The 15,463-nt window shown below is 44.7% G+C and overlaps 4 protein-coding genes across 10 annotated transcripts; 2 read left to right on the top strand and 2 right to left on the bottom strand.

Moving 5' to 3' along the window:
* The first annotated feature begins 1,037 nt into the window (after positions 1–1,037).
* Positions 1,038–1,992, top strand: LOC110997142 (eukaryotic translation initiation factor 6). Its single transcript, XM_022265158.2, has one exon. The coding sequence runs from the start codon at positions 1,168–1,170 to the stop codon at positions 1,903–1,905; it is 738 nt and encodes a 245-aa protein (XP_022120850.1). The 5' UTR covers positions 1,038–1,167; the 3' UTR covers positions 1,906–1,992.
* Positions 1,993–2,680: 688 nt separating this feature from the next.
* LOC110997141 (ubiquitin carboxyl-terminal hydrolase 30 homolog) lies at positions 2,681–6,464 on the bottom strand. The gene is made up of 9 exons (XM_022265157.2): positions 5,761–6,464; positions 5,223–5,395; positions 4,824–4,977; positions 4,571–4,740; positions 4,407–4,494; positions 4,172–4,296; positions 3,960–4,085; positions 3,692–3,894; positions 2,681–3,613 (listed from the first exon to the last, which is right to left on the bottom strand). Exons 1-9 carry the CDS (start codon positions 6,029–6,031, stop codon positions 3,496–3,498), a joined length of 1,428 nt encoding a protein of 475 aa, XP_022120849.1. The 5' UTR covers positions 6,032–6,464; the 3' UTR covers positions 2,681–3,495.
* A 213-nt stretch (positions 6,465–6,677) lies between these two features.
* Positions 6,678–11,517, top strand: LOC110997133 (GATOR complex protein WDR24). 2 transcript variants are annotated; one of them, XM_022265127.2, is made up of 12 exons: positions 6,681–7,108; positions 7,194–7,310; positions 7,385–7,500; positions 7,621–7,727; positions 7,894–8,107; positions 8,334–8,422; positions 8,487–8,822; positions 8,897–9,116; positions 10,194–10,324; positions 10,390–10,517; positions 10,585–10,713; positions 10,786–11,517. In XM_022265127.2, exons 1-12 carry the CDS (start codon positions 7,009–7,011, stop codon positions 11,478–11,480), a joined length of 2,382 nt encoding a protein of 793 aa, XP_022120819.2. In that variant the 5' UTR covers positions 6,681–7,008; the 3' UTR covers positions 11,481–11,517. The 2 variants fall into 2 exon arrangements, with proteins under 2 accessions (XP_022120818.2, XP_022120819.2); XM_022265126.2 differs by having other exon boundaries at positions 6,678–7,108; positions 10,585–11,517.
* On the bottom strand, positions 11,512–15,463 carry LOC110997134 (ras-related protein Ral-a). Of its 6 annotated transcripts, XR_002600313.2 has the most exons (5): positions 14,820–15,201; positions 12,920–13,087; positions 12,499–12,834; positions 12,133–12,400; positions 11,512–11,689 (listed from the first exon to the last, which is right to left on the bottom strand). XR_002600313.2 is itself a non-coding variant. In XM_022265131.2 (4 exons), exons 1-4 carry the CDS (start codon positions 14,871–14,873, stop codon positions 11,591–11,593), a joined length of 657 nt encoding a protein of 218 aa, XP_022120823.1. In that variant the 5' UTR covers positions 14,874–15,199; the 3' UTR covers positions 11,512–11,590. The 6 variants fall into 6 exon arrangements, 5 of the variants coding, with proteins under 5 accessions (XP_022120823.1, XP_022120821.2, XP_022120820.2 ...); XM_022265131.2 differs by lacking the exon at positions 12,133–12,400 and having other exon boundaries at positions 14,820–15,199; XM_022265129.2 differs by lacking the exons at positions 11,512–11,689; positions 12,133–12,400; positions 14,820–15,201 and adding exons at positions 11,775–12,062; positions 15,251–15,463.

Raw genomic sequence — 15,463 nt, 5'->3', positions numbered from 1 at the left:
TTATGCAGAGATTTTTTTACATATGTATAATTAATAATCTTACAATGTGAGAGTGACATGGAAATGGGAGTCACTAAGTTACAAAAAAAACACGACTCCTGAAAGTTCTGATGCGCGGTTTTTAAATTTCGAAGGAAATCTGTCACGAATCGTACGTACGAAAAGTCTGTTTTGCTCTCGACTCATTTTAAAAGTGATGAGTTTTCACCTAATATTCGGGGGATATATACGACTACGACCAACGCTATTAATACAGATTTATTTATTTTTTTTAACTTCAGATAATCATCTAAACTTCTCAATGCCTAAATGCCCTCTTGGGCCCGCTACCCCTTCTATAATAAGTACAATGTGTAGTGGTATTTATTTTTACTTTACATTTAAAATTACATTTTACACTGTAGCCTAATTCAGTTTTTGACAATGTTGTCACTAACTTATGAATAATCTAACTGTGTCTTAATAAACATTGCGACGTATTTTTTAAATATTCGCCTAATAAATAAATTGATGTGTTACTCTGGCTAAGATCCTATTAACACTGGTTAGAGTGGTTCAGGAACCACCCTTTAAGTCGGAGGTTTAGCTGAACCTTATTTTCTTTATTAGTGGCCCAACAAGGAACACCTTACTTCTGAATACCGGGAAGTATAACGCCGTCACTCCTTTTAGCATTACATCAACATTAGCAAATAGCCGTAGGTAATATAGCGACACCTACAAACATTGCGACGACGTTATACTCTGAATTGCGCGAGCAAACAAAATTCTTGCTTCTAAGGATATAATATAAAACTCTCGACCTCAACCAATGAAGTGTTCGGGCCGGAAAATCAGTAAGACTGGTCACAGGTCGAAGATCCTCCTCCGGTTAGGCCGAAGGACCAACTTTCCTTCCTCCCTATGTCACGTTAATACATTATATATTAATTTATTTTCATTTTAATTATTCCAATGCATAAACGTGTGAAGTATGTGTTTTAATTGACACAAATACTTTTGACAGTTGAGAATGTCACTCACCAAGTTTTAACTTGTAAGTCTGTGGCAATCTGTGGGTTTTTGATTCATCGTGGTTTACCCCTCCACGTGAATTAATGGTTTTAAGTATATAAACTATCTTGTGAAATATTTCAAAACACTTATCAAGCAATTTGAGCAACAGCTATGGCGGTCCGCGTGCAATTCGAAAACAACAATGAAGTTGGTGTCTTTAGCAAACTTACTAATTCATACTGTCTTGTAGCCATCGGAGGCTCAGAGAATTTCTACAGTGTGTTTGAAGCAGAACTATCAGATACTATACCGGTGGTACACGCTAGTGTCGCAGGCTGTCGCATCATAGGCCGCATGACCGTCGCTAACAAGAATGGGTTACTTCTACCATCATCCACGACAGACACAGAGCTGCAGCACATACGTAACAGTTTACCAGATAACGTTAAAGTGCAGCGAGTTGAAGAACGATTAAGTGCACTCGGTAACGTCATTGCTTGCAACGACTATGTTGCTTTAGTTCATCCAGATTTAGACAAAGACACAGAAGAAATTCTTGCGGACACATTAAATGTTGAAGTTTTCCGACAAACTGTAGCTGGTAATGTGTTAGTTGGGTCTTATACGGCACTTAGTAATAGAGGAGGTTTACTTCACCCTAAAACTACAATTCAAGATCAAGATGAATTATCCTCATTGCTTCAAGTACCATTAGTTGCAGGAACAGTGAACAGAGGTAGTGATGTAGTAGGTGCAGGGTTGGTAGTAAATGACTGGAGTGCATTCTGTGGTATGGATACAACTTCAACAGAAATATCAGTTATTGAGAGTGTTTTCAAACTCAATGATGCCAAACCTAGTGCAATAACATCTACTATGAGAGCATCCCTGATTGACAGCATGTCATAGCGTATAAGCATTGTTTAAACCTAGACTATGTTAATTTCATTTTAATATTTCTGTTGATCAGACTCAAAAATAAATTTCTTTTCAAAAGCTCCTTAGTTTGATTAAAGTAACAAAGCAGTTTCTGTAATTGTTTAAGTTCAATCTTCAAAATTATATATACATCAGGCCAAATTGACTAGTGACCATTTCCAAAAAAAAATATGGTGGCCTTAGATTTGCACAATATTTTGAACAGAGACAATATATATAGTGTTGATATGACAATATCAATAGTGTTGACCAATGTGTATATATATATTTTTTATTTGTAGTATCTTAATTACATACAAACAGCATGAGCTTTGTGCTTAGGTGTGCTCAAACAGATATGTTTGAACTCCCTTTAGTTACTTTACTTGATGGATTTCCCTTTAGTTAAAAGATTATGCAAGTTGATTACATCAAAGCCATGGCACTTTTCTCAAACTCTTCAGTAATATTATTAATGGAAAAGATATTTAAATAAGATACAAAAATAAAAAAAGAACAATTCCTGGTAGAAATAAATTGTTGTGATTTCAGTTAATGAAATAATGTTAAGTATACATGTAATTTTCTCAATAAAGAAGGCAATTTGGGTGACTTATTGTTATGAATATAAAATGAATTTATTTAATTATAACAATTTAATATGTGTATTACCAATGGATTAATATTGAACAAAATTTACTTCAGTTAACAATGAGAAGCAATGTAAGCTGTACTTTTTGATACATCAAATGATTAATTAAAAAAATTGACATTGAAATTTTCATTTATTACATAAAAAATATACATATATTTACAAAAGAAATCCTGCTAGCATCTCAGCACCAATTTTTAAATTATATTCATAGCCATTACTTCAATCTCTCAGCATTATACTGGGTACTGCCCAGTACCTGACCAAGTGGAAGTTCCACTCACACTCTTGGAATATTAGATTCTAATTATACAGAAATAAGCATTTGAGCTTTGTCATATGTAAAATATGTTTTACCAATTTGCTCACAAAAGGTAGAAATAAAAAAAAACAGTAAAAAAATGTTAGTCAGTGCTCCTCTATTATATAAGATACAGGCTTCTTTAATTATTATTAAAAATGTATTAAAAATTTGAGGAAACATTAAGTATCAAAGGTGTACAATATACAGGTGATTACAATGTATGAAAATTTGTGTGCTAAAATGCACAATAAATGCGTAGTTTAAGTACATGATATTTCCCAACACTTACTGCTGAGCTCTACCTCCCAATCATTCAGAGGACTTTACAAATATGTTTAGAGCATTGATTACCTACCTATTTATGCATTATGTTATTAAAATGACAAGTTAAAATTTCATGAGTCACATTAGTTGACATTTATGTCATTGTTCATTCAAATTTGCAAGTCTTACATTTAAGAAAAAACGCAATGGCACAACTCGGTAGACTAGGAATTCTAATCCACCAAAAACTCTATTTCGCAAATAATAAAGGTATAAAAACATTTACAATAACAGAATATTTTCCAGTTAATATTTTACCTTTAAAAGACAACTTCATAATAACAACACATCAACTGGAGAGTTAGAAGTGAGTGTTGAGGGGTGGGTCCGCCCTTTCGTAGAAGAGCAGATATGCGGAGCACCGCAACACCTCCTGCAGGGACACCTCGTGCACCAATGTGTCCGACGTGTACCACCACCTTGACAATATCAGTATCATAAATTTTTGTCAGCGTCGACTAACCACCGAACTGAAACTAGATAAAATGCAAAGTAACCGTTTGCTCTCGAAGCCATTCCCGCGGCGATACGTAGCAAAGTGGCCGGACCTCGGGCCGCCCACGTGCACGACGACCGCCGTCAGCCGGTATAGGGCGCGCTCTGCTCCCGCCGACGCTTCCGCTCCCGCCGCCTTTAGCGCCGACAACCCGCTACGCAGACGCGCCTCGCTCAGGACCATCGATATATCCACTCCTCGATTCTAAAAGTGAGCGTCCGGACGTTACGTCATCACCATATTGTCGACGTTCAACGGCAATAACGCACCTGAGTGGCCGCCGTGAAGGGAGCTAAGCTGAGCGTCTCGGGGAAGGCGACGAACTCGCCCCTCTTGCTGAGGCCGCCGACGCCCCACTCCACCCTCGAGATGTGCAGGCACAGGCAAGCCGGCAGCTGACACCACATTTCAAACATTGTAGCGCACACGACTCTTTCTGTCATTAATAAATCTATATCAGAATCGAGTGGACCCGACGCACCTTGCCGAAGCTGAGTGTGCGGATGTGTTTGGAAGTCTGGTCTGCGGCGCCGTCGTCCCGCGGGGCGCAGCGCCCGCATCTCACTCCGCTCACCATCTCCGGGGATGTGAAGGCGCGCAGCAGCCCTGTCCACAGACGCACAGTTAGGGTCGTCACAAAAAAGTACTGACGCTGAACTAGAATTATCTGTCCATCAGGATGTCAAACAAAGAGATTAGTTTCGCTCATAGCATACCGGCCAAGGTGTAGCTCCCGGCCGGACCGGTGCCGGCGTCGCTCATCGACAGCGACACGCTGTCGAACTTATCGTAGCGAATCGGACTCTGCAAGGAACAACTATATCACGCTTCGTTCTAGTCTCGACGTTTCAGTATTTGTAGTCAGGATAGAGGGAAGTACCTTCGTGGAGCACACGGTGCAGTGGGTGCGTGACGCGAGCGTGCCGTTGAAGGGCGGCGCTGGCGCGGGCCGAGAAGGCGCGCAGGCCCAACGGCGGCCCAGGCCGCTGAGTTGACAGAAGGACCGCGACACGCCCTTGCGCAGAGGTGGAGGCTCCGTCTCGGGCTCGTCTTAAACCAATCCGTACGTTTAGCTAGACAGCTTTTTGTTTCCCGTCTATTACGCGTCTGTCGCTTATCACCGCAAGTAGTACCTGGATCCGTCGAGTCTGGTTCGGTAGCCGGCGCGGCGGAGGCCGGTCTCGCGGGTCGCAGGCCGAACGACCCCGATGGCGGCGACGCGGGAGACGCCAGAGCGGACCAAGCCTTTCCACCGCCCAGGCCTAAGGCGTCGGATAGACATCCAGGCTGCGGATGAGACACTTATTATTATATATACTATACACTGTAATAAGAGAGGCATTGGACAGAAACTGATAGAAATAGACACTCTGCTTCAGGTGCTTTGTTACTGATCCCTCAGCTGACGCTCAGACATGAGCTGCCGATTAATACAGACCCTATACTACATTTCAATTCTTTGTTTGTTTCTGATAAGGAAATATTTCATAAAGAATTCATCTTAACACTAATGTGACACATAAATTAAGTACCTTTTTTGCCATAGCAGCAGTTTCCTCCTCAATACAGGTGAGCAGTACATGCAGAAGCTCATGAGCATCTTGTTGATCGGCTGGCACCACCCAACCCGCTGCTCGCAAAGCTTGTAGGACACCAAGGGGACACACTGGTGTTCCCCGGGCTGACTCATGAGTGCCATTGACAACTACGGATTGTTGGATCATTATATTGTTGGTTATCTACTTCTATTTAATATGTTCCATCACCATTGAACAATCACAAAGTAGAAATATATTGAATTTAAAATTACATATTTGATTTAATATTTGTATTTCTAAATCTAGTTTATTGCCATCAATTTTTTTTTTCATTAGTCTTTTTTATTGTAATGCTGTGCACACTTATCATCGAGGCTCCTACATGTATTGCTTTGTATGTTATGTGTTAACTCTGAAAGTGACTGTATGTGATTTTTAAAAATAAAACAAAAACAAGATTTCTTATTGGGCTTCACAATTCAATATTAAGAAAATAGCTACTTGTAAATCTGGAGTGTGTGGTGATGCATACCTTCTATTACGGTATACAGAGTTGTAATCATGCTATTATGTCCATCAGGTTTCGCGTATTTTTTCAACCACTCTATAAAAGTAGGGCACGCCGCAAGCGCCTGGAGTAAAGTATTTAGAAAACATGTCCGGCCGAGATTTTGCAAGCCAGCAATTTGTCCTCTACGTTTGCGGACTTTAGGGGCGCCACCAGGCCCCCACAGCACGAATGCGCCAACAACAACCGCCGCCGTGAGCCCCGCTGCAACTAATATTCGATCACCACCATCCATTATTCAATTTGAAAATAATACGGGCTACTTTCTTTCAAGCTTTTTTGTCATGATTTTCTTTGTATACACTTTCGTAACCACCTTAATAAATTGTGTAACTGATAGCGAAAACATAAATAAAATTCTCTAGGAATGACGAGTGACGAAGGTAACGAGACAACGATAAACTTTATTTACAAAAAATTACTCTCGTGATAAGTGTTATGTGATCAAGATGAAAAATAATTAATAGGTACTATACAACAGGCAGCAAATTTCAAAGAGCATAGCAAATATTATAAATACACGGGTTATTTTATAAGATATTTTTTTTTAAGCAATCTCGCTGTTGGCCTTTATAGCTCAGGACAGGCTGTTTTGGCGATTGAGCGAAATACGAAGTAAAGGTCCTCGCCTTCCCCGGCGAAGGCGGTTTTTTATAAAAGAATGTGTAATCGTCGTCGTAATATAGTTGAGAATAGAGACCACTCTTTTTTCAAACTTAAAAGTTATTTATTTTTTTATTTACGCCCTCTAAAGTTCAGCCCTTGAACTAAAATGAAATAAGATGTTGAAAATGTCGTCTTGCATTTGTAACTAAAAAAATATTTATTATAAAATATCAATTGTTGGTTCATTATTAAAAGCACTAGGGCGAATGGTCACTTAATAAAAATATCGTCCGCCTTTAGCTAGAAAGCTGCTAAATATGAGGCTTTCTTTGGGTCCAAGGAACTGCACTGGACAGTGTATATGCTCCACAGAATACATTGTATATATTTACACACTTTCTTGCGAACTGTCAAATGTGTTGTTAACTTGTTACTTATAAATTTGTAAATATTGTGATAAGTAATCGTATGACGTATCTTGTAAATAAATTGTAAAATAAAGAACTTACTAGTATGTCAAGAAAACTAGTAATCCATATGATCCAAAGATGAACGTTAAGATGTTAGCTATAAATTGTTTCATAATAATTATTTTGAATCGTTATCATGATACCGTCTAATACGATTTGTGTTTCTCAAGAAGGGCCGGCCAACGCTTTGGCATTAAACAAAGATTGCACCCAAGTAGTGATCGCTGGACGCAATGGTGATAAACAGATGATTAAATAAAATTTATTTTGATACCTTATAGCAGTTTTAAATTATATTTAATACATACCTTTTTATTCCAGTATTTAAAGTATTTTCAATAGGTGAAGATGAATTCTCTGAAGTGTGTAATTTGAGAGTTGGAAAAAATTTAAATCTAAATTTTTCTTCTATTGATGTTGCTTGGAGTACACTTGAAGGTAGGGTTGACACAAAAATATAGCACTGATGTGAGAGGTAACCTGACGTCTAAGCGGTTTTACAATTTTTTTAGAAAACACTCTCGCAACAGCAGCAACAAATGGAGCAGTGGTGGTGTGGAACCTAGGTCGTTCTGGGAGGTCTAAACAAGAACATGTATTCTCAGATCACAAGAGAACTGTTAATAAGGTGCTTAACTTTGGACTGGGGTTTACTAAAAAATTGTTCTTCCAGCTTTCAAAATAATTATCGATTAAGAAAATCAGCATATATTGAGTTTCTCATTATCACCAACATAATGGTTTTTAGGTTAGTTTTCACCTAACTGAACCATCTCTGCTTATATCTGGGTCACAAGATGGGATGATGAAATGTTTTGATCTACGGATGAAGGAGGTAGCTCGAACATTTATAAGGTATCAATGTATTAAAACTTTTAAATAACCATTTTATAGCAACGCCAACCCTATTCTTAATTATATATTTGACAGTAACATATTTCAAATCCTACTTGAACTATGTCCAGAAATAGCTCATATTTTCCATTCTTAAATATATATATCTTATACAAGTTTTGCCCAGTAACACAGAGTCGATTCGCGACGTTCAGTTCAGCCCGCATACGGCGCACGTGTTAGCGGCGGTGTCGGAAAACGGCACCGTGCAGCTCTGGGATGCTCGGCGCCACGAGCGGCCTCTGCACCAGTTCACGGCTCACTCGGGACCCGCCTTCGCCTGCGACTGGCACCCTGATGTGCCCTGGCTCGCCACGGCCTCCCGAGACAAGACTATCAAGGTAGACGGGCGTCATGTCAGACGTTCAGTATTTGGCCAAGATGCTATTAGTAGAAAACTGTCTTGAGTCGAAAACTGAATTTGTATGATAATTACAGTTCTTTCTGAACGTACAGTTTTTTTCTGAAACTCCGACTAATGTTATCAGTTTTGAAACTACGCAGCGGCAGGCAAAATTTTAATTAAATGACTAATTATTAATGTGAAACAAATATTTTTTTCTGAAGGTTTGGGACATTCACGCGAAACCTAATTTAGAGCACACCATACACACGATCGCCTCCGTCGGACACGTCAAGTGGAGACCGCAGAAAAAGTGAGTGGACGGCCCAATCCTTCCGGTATCTTCGCTCGCATTGGCTAAAAAGCCTCGTCGACAGGTACCAGGTGGCGTCGTGTGCGCTGGTGCTAGACTGCGCCGTGCACGTGTGGGACGTGCGGCGGCCGCACGTGCCGCTGGCCACGTTCGCCGAGCACCGCGACGTCACCACGGCCATCGCTTGGGTGGCCTCGCCCGACGTGTTCCTGTCGACGAGCCGCGATTGCAGCCTCTACCGACATCGCTTCGGTGAAGCGGCGCACCCCGTGTTGTGGGCCAACCCGCAGGGCGTCGCCGTTTCGGCGCGGGGCCAGGTGGCTCACGCGGCGCCCGATCGCCCGCTGCCCGCCGGACTCGCCGCACCGCGAGCCCCGCCTCCGCCGCACGCACCCTTTCCGTACGTATCCGTCGCGAATGAGAATCGGATTCCGCGTGACCCGCGTGGGAATTCACTCAACGCCGTCTCCGCAGACGGAAGCAGCCGACGGCGGGGTCGCTGGGCGCGGGCGCGCAGGCGGCGCTGGAGGTGGCCTTCGCCGGGGGCGCGGCCAGCACCCTGCGGCGCCACGACGTGCGGCCGATCGACGACGCCGTCATTGGGGCCGCGCGACGCTACCGCTTCCACGGTGATCCGCCGCACGTTCTCGCCAAGCACAACGCCCGGGTGGCCCGGCACTACGGCCGGTTCATGGTGAGTCTCCGATATATCATATAGATATGCTATGCATTTACATTTTATGACGCGTGACATACAATATTATTCCGGAAAGTTTGATTAAAAGTATAGAACTTTTAGGATTTAGGCTTTGAAACAAGCAGATGAAATCCAGAATTTGGTTACGTTTATTTATATTATTCGGCTTATTCATCGGCCATCAGAGTTCAAATACTACCCCTCATACCTAATACGATGATCTGATGAATATCTAGAAGAACTTCGGAAGGTGGGACATTATAGGCCTGAGCGAAGTAAAGCTTTGGTCTGGTGATCATGACGCACAACGCTGCGTTATGCGGTATGCGTTGCCGGACAGTCAATCATATGAAAAACGTCGAGAATGTTCTCTTGTTCCGTCGCGGAGTAGGTAACGAAATCAAAATACAAAAATGTTCGGCAACGGGGCCCATCACCTAAATTATTCACATCTGTACTAGAAGAAATCTTCAGATAATTAAAATGGTGTGAGAACGGATTAAACATCAACGGGGAACAACCAAGAAATAAGAAAAGAGAACGAAACAAAAACCAGTTCATGGCCATTATTAACGTAACGTCGCTTGAGTTGGGAAGAATTTGACGCTTCGACTTTGCGATAGTATAGTATAAATTGACCCTTAACACCCTCGATAATAATTGCTACACAGAATATTTTCTGTATCCAACCACGATCTCGAGAGCAGGATGCCTTCAGCGGGAGATCCCGCTGGGCATCGTTAGTGTTGTTGTTATGATTTAGTATGTATCAAATATTTCTATGTATTACATTTCGAAAAAAAATAGACGTTATTCGAATTAAGATACTAGAGCAAGCGCGGAATAGCTGGACGAGTAAGTCTGCAAACAGCTTGTTCCAGAAAAGCCACCTCAATTATCTAAAAAACCTTGAGGTGTCTCCGCCTCTCTGATCCAAATACTGTCTTTATTCTTTTTATCATTTATTGTTTTTGTGTAAGTCGAAAATGATAATCAACTCGTGAGTAACATAGGTTTGTTTACGTGTTTACGAGCGTCGTAGATCATAAGGATCTGTTTTTAATTAATCCACAGACTGCGCACGTGTGGGAGGTGGTGGGCGCCGTGTACTCGGCTCGGTCGTCGAGCGGCCCTCCCCCGGCGCCGCCCCCGCCGCGCGATCCTCCGCCCCGCCCGGACCCCGCGCCGCCGACCCCTTCGCACGAGTGAGTAGCGACGCCTGCCGACGAAGAAGGTCGAGGCGACGATCCTAAAGTCGCCCTCGTTTCAGCGGCGTCGAGGAGGAGCCCGAGGAGGAGACGGAGGAGTGGGAGAGCCGCAGCCACAAGCACAGCGCGGTGCTGGGCCTGCCCACGCACACCATCTACGTGCCGCCGCATCGGGCCAGATCGCAATCGGGTGAATCACGCTCGGCCTCGGACTCCGCCCCGAGAGAGCGCCGTCGTAACCTCCCCCGTTTTCCCAGAGGACGGTTGGGTGTCTGCGGCGTCGCTGCACTTCGTGGACGTCGAGGCGGCCGAGTGGACGCTTCCGGAGGAGGCCTTCGCGCTGCGCCCGCCCCCGCCGCCCGACGAGCCCGACCACGACCCCAACGGTACGCCTCGAGCCTCGCGACCGACCGTCGTTTGCGACCGTCCTTCCGAATTAACGACGAAACCGGGCGCAGAGGCGGCCAACTCGAGCGGACAGTCGGCGGCGGCGGGAGCGCCCGACTCCCCGGCCGGCTCCACGGGCTCCGGCTCGCACCCGCCCGCGCCCGCCTCGCCCGCCCCGCACGCCCCGCACGCGCCGGCTCCGGGGCCTCTCGGCGACGAGGGGGAGGACGCAGACGGCGAAGCGACCGGCGGCGCCGCCGAGGGGCGCGGCCGCGTCGACTTGGCGCCCCTCCTCGCGAGCGCCCTGCACCTGCACGCCGCGCTGGGTGACGTGCAGACGGCGGCCACCGTGCTGCTCGCGCTGCAGGAGCACCGCGGGGAGCTGCTGGCGTACGTCGACGAGCCCACGCAGGAGCAGTGGCTGCTGGGCTACATGGAGCTGCTCCAGCGGCACAAGGCGTGGGGGGTGGCCGGGCAGGTGGGGCGCGGCGCCTGGCTGGGCGGCGTGTGGGCCTTGTCGCAGCAGTCGACGAGCGTGGCCGTGTGCTGCGGGCGTTGCGGCCGGCGCACGCGCGGCTCGGGCTGCGACCGCTGCGCGGGGCGCGTGCCGGGCGAGCTGTGCGCCGTGTGCCGCCAGCCCGTGCGGGGCCTGTACGCCTGGTGCCAGGGCTGCTCGCACGGCGGCCACCTGCACCACATGCGTCGCTGGCTGCTCGAACACGACCTGTGCCCGGCCGGCTGCGCGCATCGCTGTCAGCTGGGCTGACCCGGCGTCGTTCGGAAATAAAACTAATTTATCGGGATCGTTGACTTTATTCGCCGACCTCTCCCGATTCAGACTCTCTCGCACTTCAGCTCCGCGAAAGGAACGCGGAGTCAGACGACGGCGCAGCACCGTCTCCTCTCTTCCGCTCCGGCCTCCGCGACGAGCCCCGTCTTGAGCGCCGACGTGGCGCGGATCAGGGTAAGGAAGGCCTGAAAAAGCTCGCACTGTACATCGGCGGACGCCGGACGAGTCCTTTCGGGGGGTGGACGTGGACGGGAGGAGAGACGACAGACGGGTTTTGCAAATCGATATATTTTTTATTTTATTCATCACAAAACGTATCGCTCTAATATACATCGCGTAAACATCAATAACTTATCACTTAACTCTAGACGTTATAAAAACTATCTTATGATACGTGAGCCGCGCGCCGCTTCCGTCGGCAGCAATAAATAACTTCTGGCGGCGGTCGGGTCCATTCGAGCAGATCGTCTTCGCGGCCTTCGGTCGACGGCAGCCGACGCGAAGAGCCGAAGCGGAAGAGAGCACACGTGCGCGTGCGCCTTTCGTCCGAAGCGACGACTAAATATTACATTTCTCACGGAGTACGACAACATTGATTAATAATAAAAATAAGTTTGCGGTGCATTACATAAAGTCAACACAGACGCCGACGAGCACTCGAAGCCGAACCGCGACAGTTCGGGGACGATTCACACCGTTACAGTTAGCGCGAGCGACAAACACGATAGCGACTCGGGAGCGGGTCTTCTCGAGGGGCGGAGGGCGGAGGGCGACGGCGGCGCCTACAAGATGGCGCACTTGATTTTCCTGCGCTTCTTGCCGCGCACGTCGCCGTTGGTGGCGCGGCCGTCGTCCGACTTGCGCGACCGGATCTCCCGCATCAGGTCGAAGAACACCTGCGCACACCGGCAGCGCACGGTCAGTGAGAGGATAAGCGAGACGAAAAGCGGGACAAAAAGCAAAACGACAAGCGAGACGGAGCGAGAGGCCTCACCTTGTCGACGTTGTCGCGCGTCTTGGCCGAGGTCTCGACGTAGGGCACGTGCCACGCGGCGGCGCGCTCCCGGCAGGCGTCGAGCGGCACTCGGCGCTTGTCGGCGAGGTCCGACTTGTTGCCGACCAGCAGGAAGGGGATGTTGTCGTCGTTCTTCACGCGCAGGATTTGCTCGCGAAACTCCTGCGTCGCGTCGAAACTCTCGGGCTCCGTGATGGAGAAGACGCACAGGAAGCCTTCGCCCGAGCGGAAGTAGTTATCGCGGATGGCGGCGTAGTCCTCCTGCCCTGCCGTGTCCAGAATGTCGATCTGGACCTCCTCGCCGTCCAGCACCACCTGTACCGACGTCGACATGAACGTACTCGCCCGACGACGCGACGGCCGAAACCGCGTCGGCCGCGAGGGGCTCTTCTTCGCATACCTTTTTCCTGTAGCTGTCGGCCTTGGTGGGCTCGTAGTCTTCGACGAACTCGTCGTACATGAACTGCAGCGTGAGCGCAGACTTTCCCACTCCACCGGATCCCACCATTATCACCTTGTGCAACGTCGGCGCCGCCGCCGGCTTCTTCGACATGCTTGACGCGTTGCGCTGGAATCCACAAAACAATTTCCGACCTTACCCAATTTGACATGAAAATTTAATACCAACACTTCGCATCATGGAATGAAAAAATAGTATATTAAATTGTCGAATGGGTTTTATTAGAGTACTTTTTTTAAATAAATAAATAAATAACATCAACAATAGACTTTCTAAATGAATAATACAAATTGAGTTTTGGGGCATATAAGATCGTGAGAGACAATCTTAGATGTATTTCGCGCACAAAGAGACTATTAGAACTTAGAAATGTTTAAAAAAGATTATTACAATTTTAAAATACGCAATTCATTGTTCTCGTCGGTAATGAATATGTCATGAAGTGGCACACTGAGTAATAGAAAGCGTATCGTGTCAACTACTGTTGTGTTAACGAGCTTACCTAGTGGGAACGAGGCCACCAGGTTCCCATAACACACCGACACGTTGTGCCAGGTCAGCTGCCGCTTGTCGTAGCCGCCGTTACAATAGCCTGGGACGGTACTTTTGACTAACGAAAAGAAGAGAGTCTACGAAATATACGTCAAAAAATTCAACGAAAAGTCAGATCAAGCAATACCAGAAAATCACTGCTCATTATTATGATTCACAGCGAACGACGCACCACGGCTCACAATTTATTCCAGACTAATCTGCTCTCCGCGGAGAGCCCGTCGTTCATAATTCTCATTATAATGACACAAGAACAAAGCATCACGCATATCAAGCATATGGAAGAAAATTGATACAGAGTATTCCAAATGAGGCAAGGCAACAAGTTTTTTGAGCACTTGCAAACTAAGGGATGTGTCTTAATTACAATGTGTGTTTGAATTCGGCATTATCGTAAATAGATTTATTAACTGACTGGACAGTAATAATTCATTTATCTCAGTTTTGCCGCTTGATTCATATCACACACAAGAAATGGATGTGTTTGGACTTCCTAAAATCTTGCAAAGAGAGATATGGGAATTGAGATTGCAGGAATGCTAAATTATCTTTTTTTGTTACGTTGACAGGACAGTTACGTCCGGTACTGTGCAGATGGTAGTTTATCTTTTTGATCAGAGAACCTGTTCTTCGTACCAAGATCTTTTTCAATCAATAATTGTGTCTCTAAATATATAATACTAAGATTGATGAATTTTTAAAAGAAAGTGATTCAAGAATGTGCCTCTCCCAATAAACACCATAACAGGTGTTAGAGATGCACATTAAGAGAATACCAATTCTAAAAAATTCAGCAATGCACTTGCAAGCCAGTAAATAGTCTCGGAGTAGTTCTCAAGTGTTAGCATCATTTTAATCTATTCAGATAATTACACAATAACACCTTTGCTCTTTGGGTGAAACCCTGATAAGTGGAAAAAAATTATTTAATTTTTGTAACTGATATAATATATAACTAAATCATATCTTTAACTAAATATGGCTTTATTATATATATATATATATATATATGTACATTTTTACTTCAAGGTAATAGGGTAATAGTTTTTTTGCTGTACAAGTCTTAAAAAATAAAGTATTTAGTTAATGTTTAGAAACTGGTAACCTAACCATATATTTATGTGACAGGAACATTACACAAATAGAATTATAATGTTATTGAGTGGTGTGTATTGTATGTAATTGACAGAAGTCTGTCTTGAATAAACGAAAGTAGTTCAATATATCTCAGCAAAAGAGAAACCCAGAGCAACATAATTCTGAGAAATTAGTTTTTTATTAGCAATACCTTTTGTTCTTCCAAGAAAGTTGTTGATAGCTTATATGCTATGGTTGAGAACATAACTTAGAATTTAACAAAATCTCCACAAAGATTTTTAAATATCTGTTTAATCCCATAATACAATGAACAAAGTCAATATTAATAAGTGTTGTCACAATATCTTTATGAGTTTAACTTAACACAATACACCGGACTTTTCAATTTTATTAGCGATTTAATCTTAGCAGTATACGTGTTATATACCACTGAATTAAGCACTCTTTCGTCTACCAACAGCTTCGGTCACGTCGGCATAGTTGCACAATGTACAAGAAACTCGGGTTCTGAAGAGAGCAACTGGCGAGGCGTTGCCACCGTAGTAAACAATCACGTCACTGATCTAGTCTACACCCCAAAATGGCTTTAGCCTGCATTCCATTAAACTTAACATGACTTACCAGTGCTAAAAGAGAACCTTCACGAATTATCCAACTAATACATATAATTATTCTAAACTATATTGTCACTGCTATCCGTGGTTATTTACTTTCTTAGTTAAAGACAAAATTTCTCTATAAAAATGTAAAATAATCCTAAATTACTACCAACACTACCAAGTATCAACTATTACAATAATTTCGTCTGTACATCGACGTTTGACAGTTAACTCT

The sequence above is a fragment of the Pieris rapae genome, chromosome 4 (assembly GCF_905147795.1).
Source record: "Pieris rapae chromosome 4, ilPieRapa1.1, whole genome shotgun sequence".
NCBI classification, from domain to species: domain Eukaryota; kingdom Metazoa; phylum Arthropoda; class Insecta; order Lepidoptera; family Pieridae; genus Pieris; species Pieris rapae.
Note: the sequence above shows the minus strand (reverse complement) of the source record. Positions and strands in the feature narration are given on the sequence as shown.

Bases quoted from the DNA above. Each gene is read 5' to 3' on its own strand.
- LOC110997142 (XM_022265158.2), top strand. From the start codon at position 1,168: ATGGCGGTCCGCGTGCAATTCGAAAACAACAATGAAGTTGGTGTCTTT.
- LOC110997133 (XM_022265126.2), top strand. From the start codon at position 7,009: ATGATACCGTCTAATACGATTTGTGTTTCTCAAGAAGGGCCGGCCAAC. The intron at 8,423-8,486 runs GTGAGTGGACGG...CCTCGTCGACAG, and splicing joins AAGTGGAGACCGCAGAAAAA to GTACCAGGTGGCGTCGTGTG. The intron at 10,325-10,389 runs GTGAGTAGCGAC...CCCTCGTTTCAG, and splicing joins CCGCCGACCCCTTCGCACGA to CGGCGTCGAGGAGGAGCCCG.
- LOC110997134 (XM_022265128.2), bottom strand. From the start codon at position 14,873: ATGTTCTCAACCATAGCATATAAGCTATCAACAACTTTCTTGGAAGAA. The intron at 13,088-14,819 runs GTATTGCTAATA...TGTGGATTCCAG, and splicing joins CTTTCTTGGAAGAACAAAAG to CGCAACGCGTCAAGCATGTC. The intron at 12,063-12,498 runs GTGAGGCCTCTC...TGTAATATTTAG, and splicing joins CGCGCGACAACGTCGACAAG to TCGTCGCTTCGGACGAAAGG.
- LOC110997141 (XM_022265157.2), bottom strand. From the start codon at position 6,031: ATGGATGGTGGTGATCGAATATTAGTTGCAGCGGGGCTCACGGCGGCG. The intron at 5,396-5,760 runs GTATGCATCACC...AACAATCCGTAG, and splicing joins TCTGTATACCGTAATAGAAG to TTGTCAATGGCACTCATGAG. The intron at 3,614-3,691 runs GTTACTTTGCAT...GATATTGTCAAG, and splicing joins AATGGCTTCGAGAGCAAACG to GTGGTGGTACACGTCGGACA.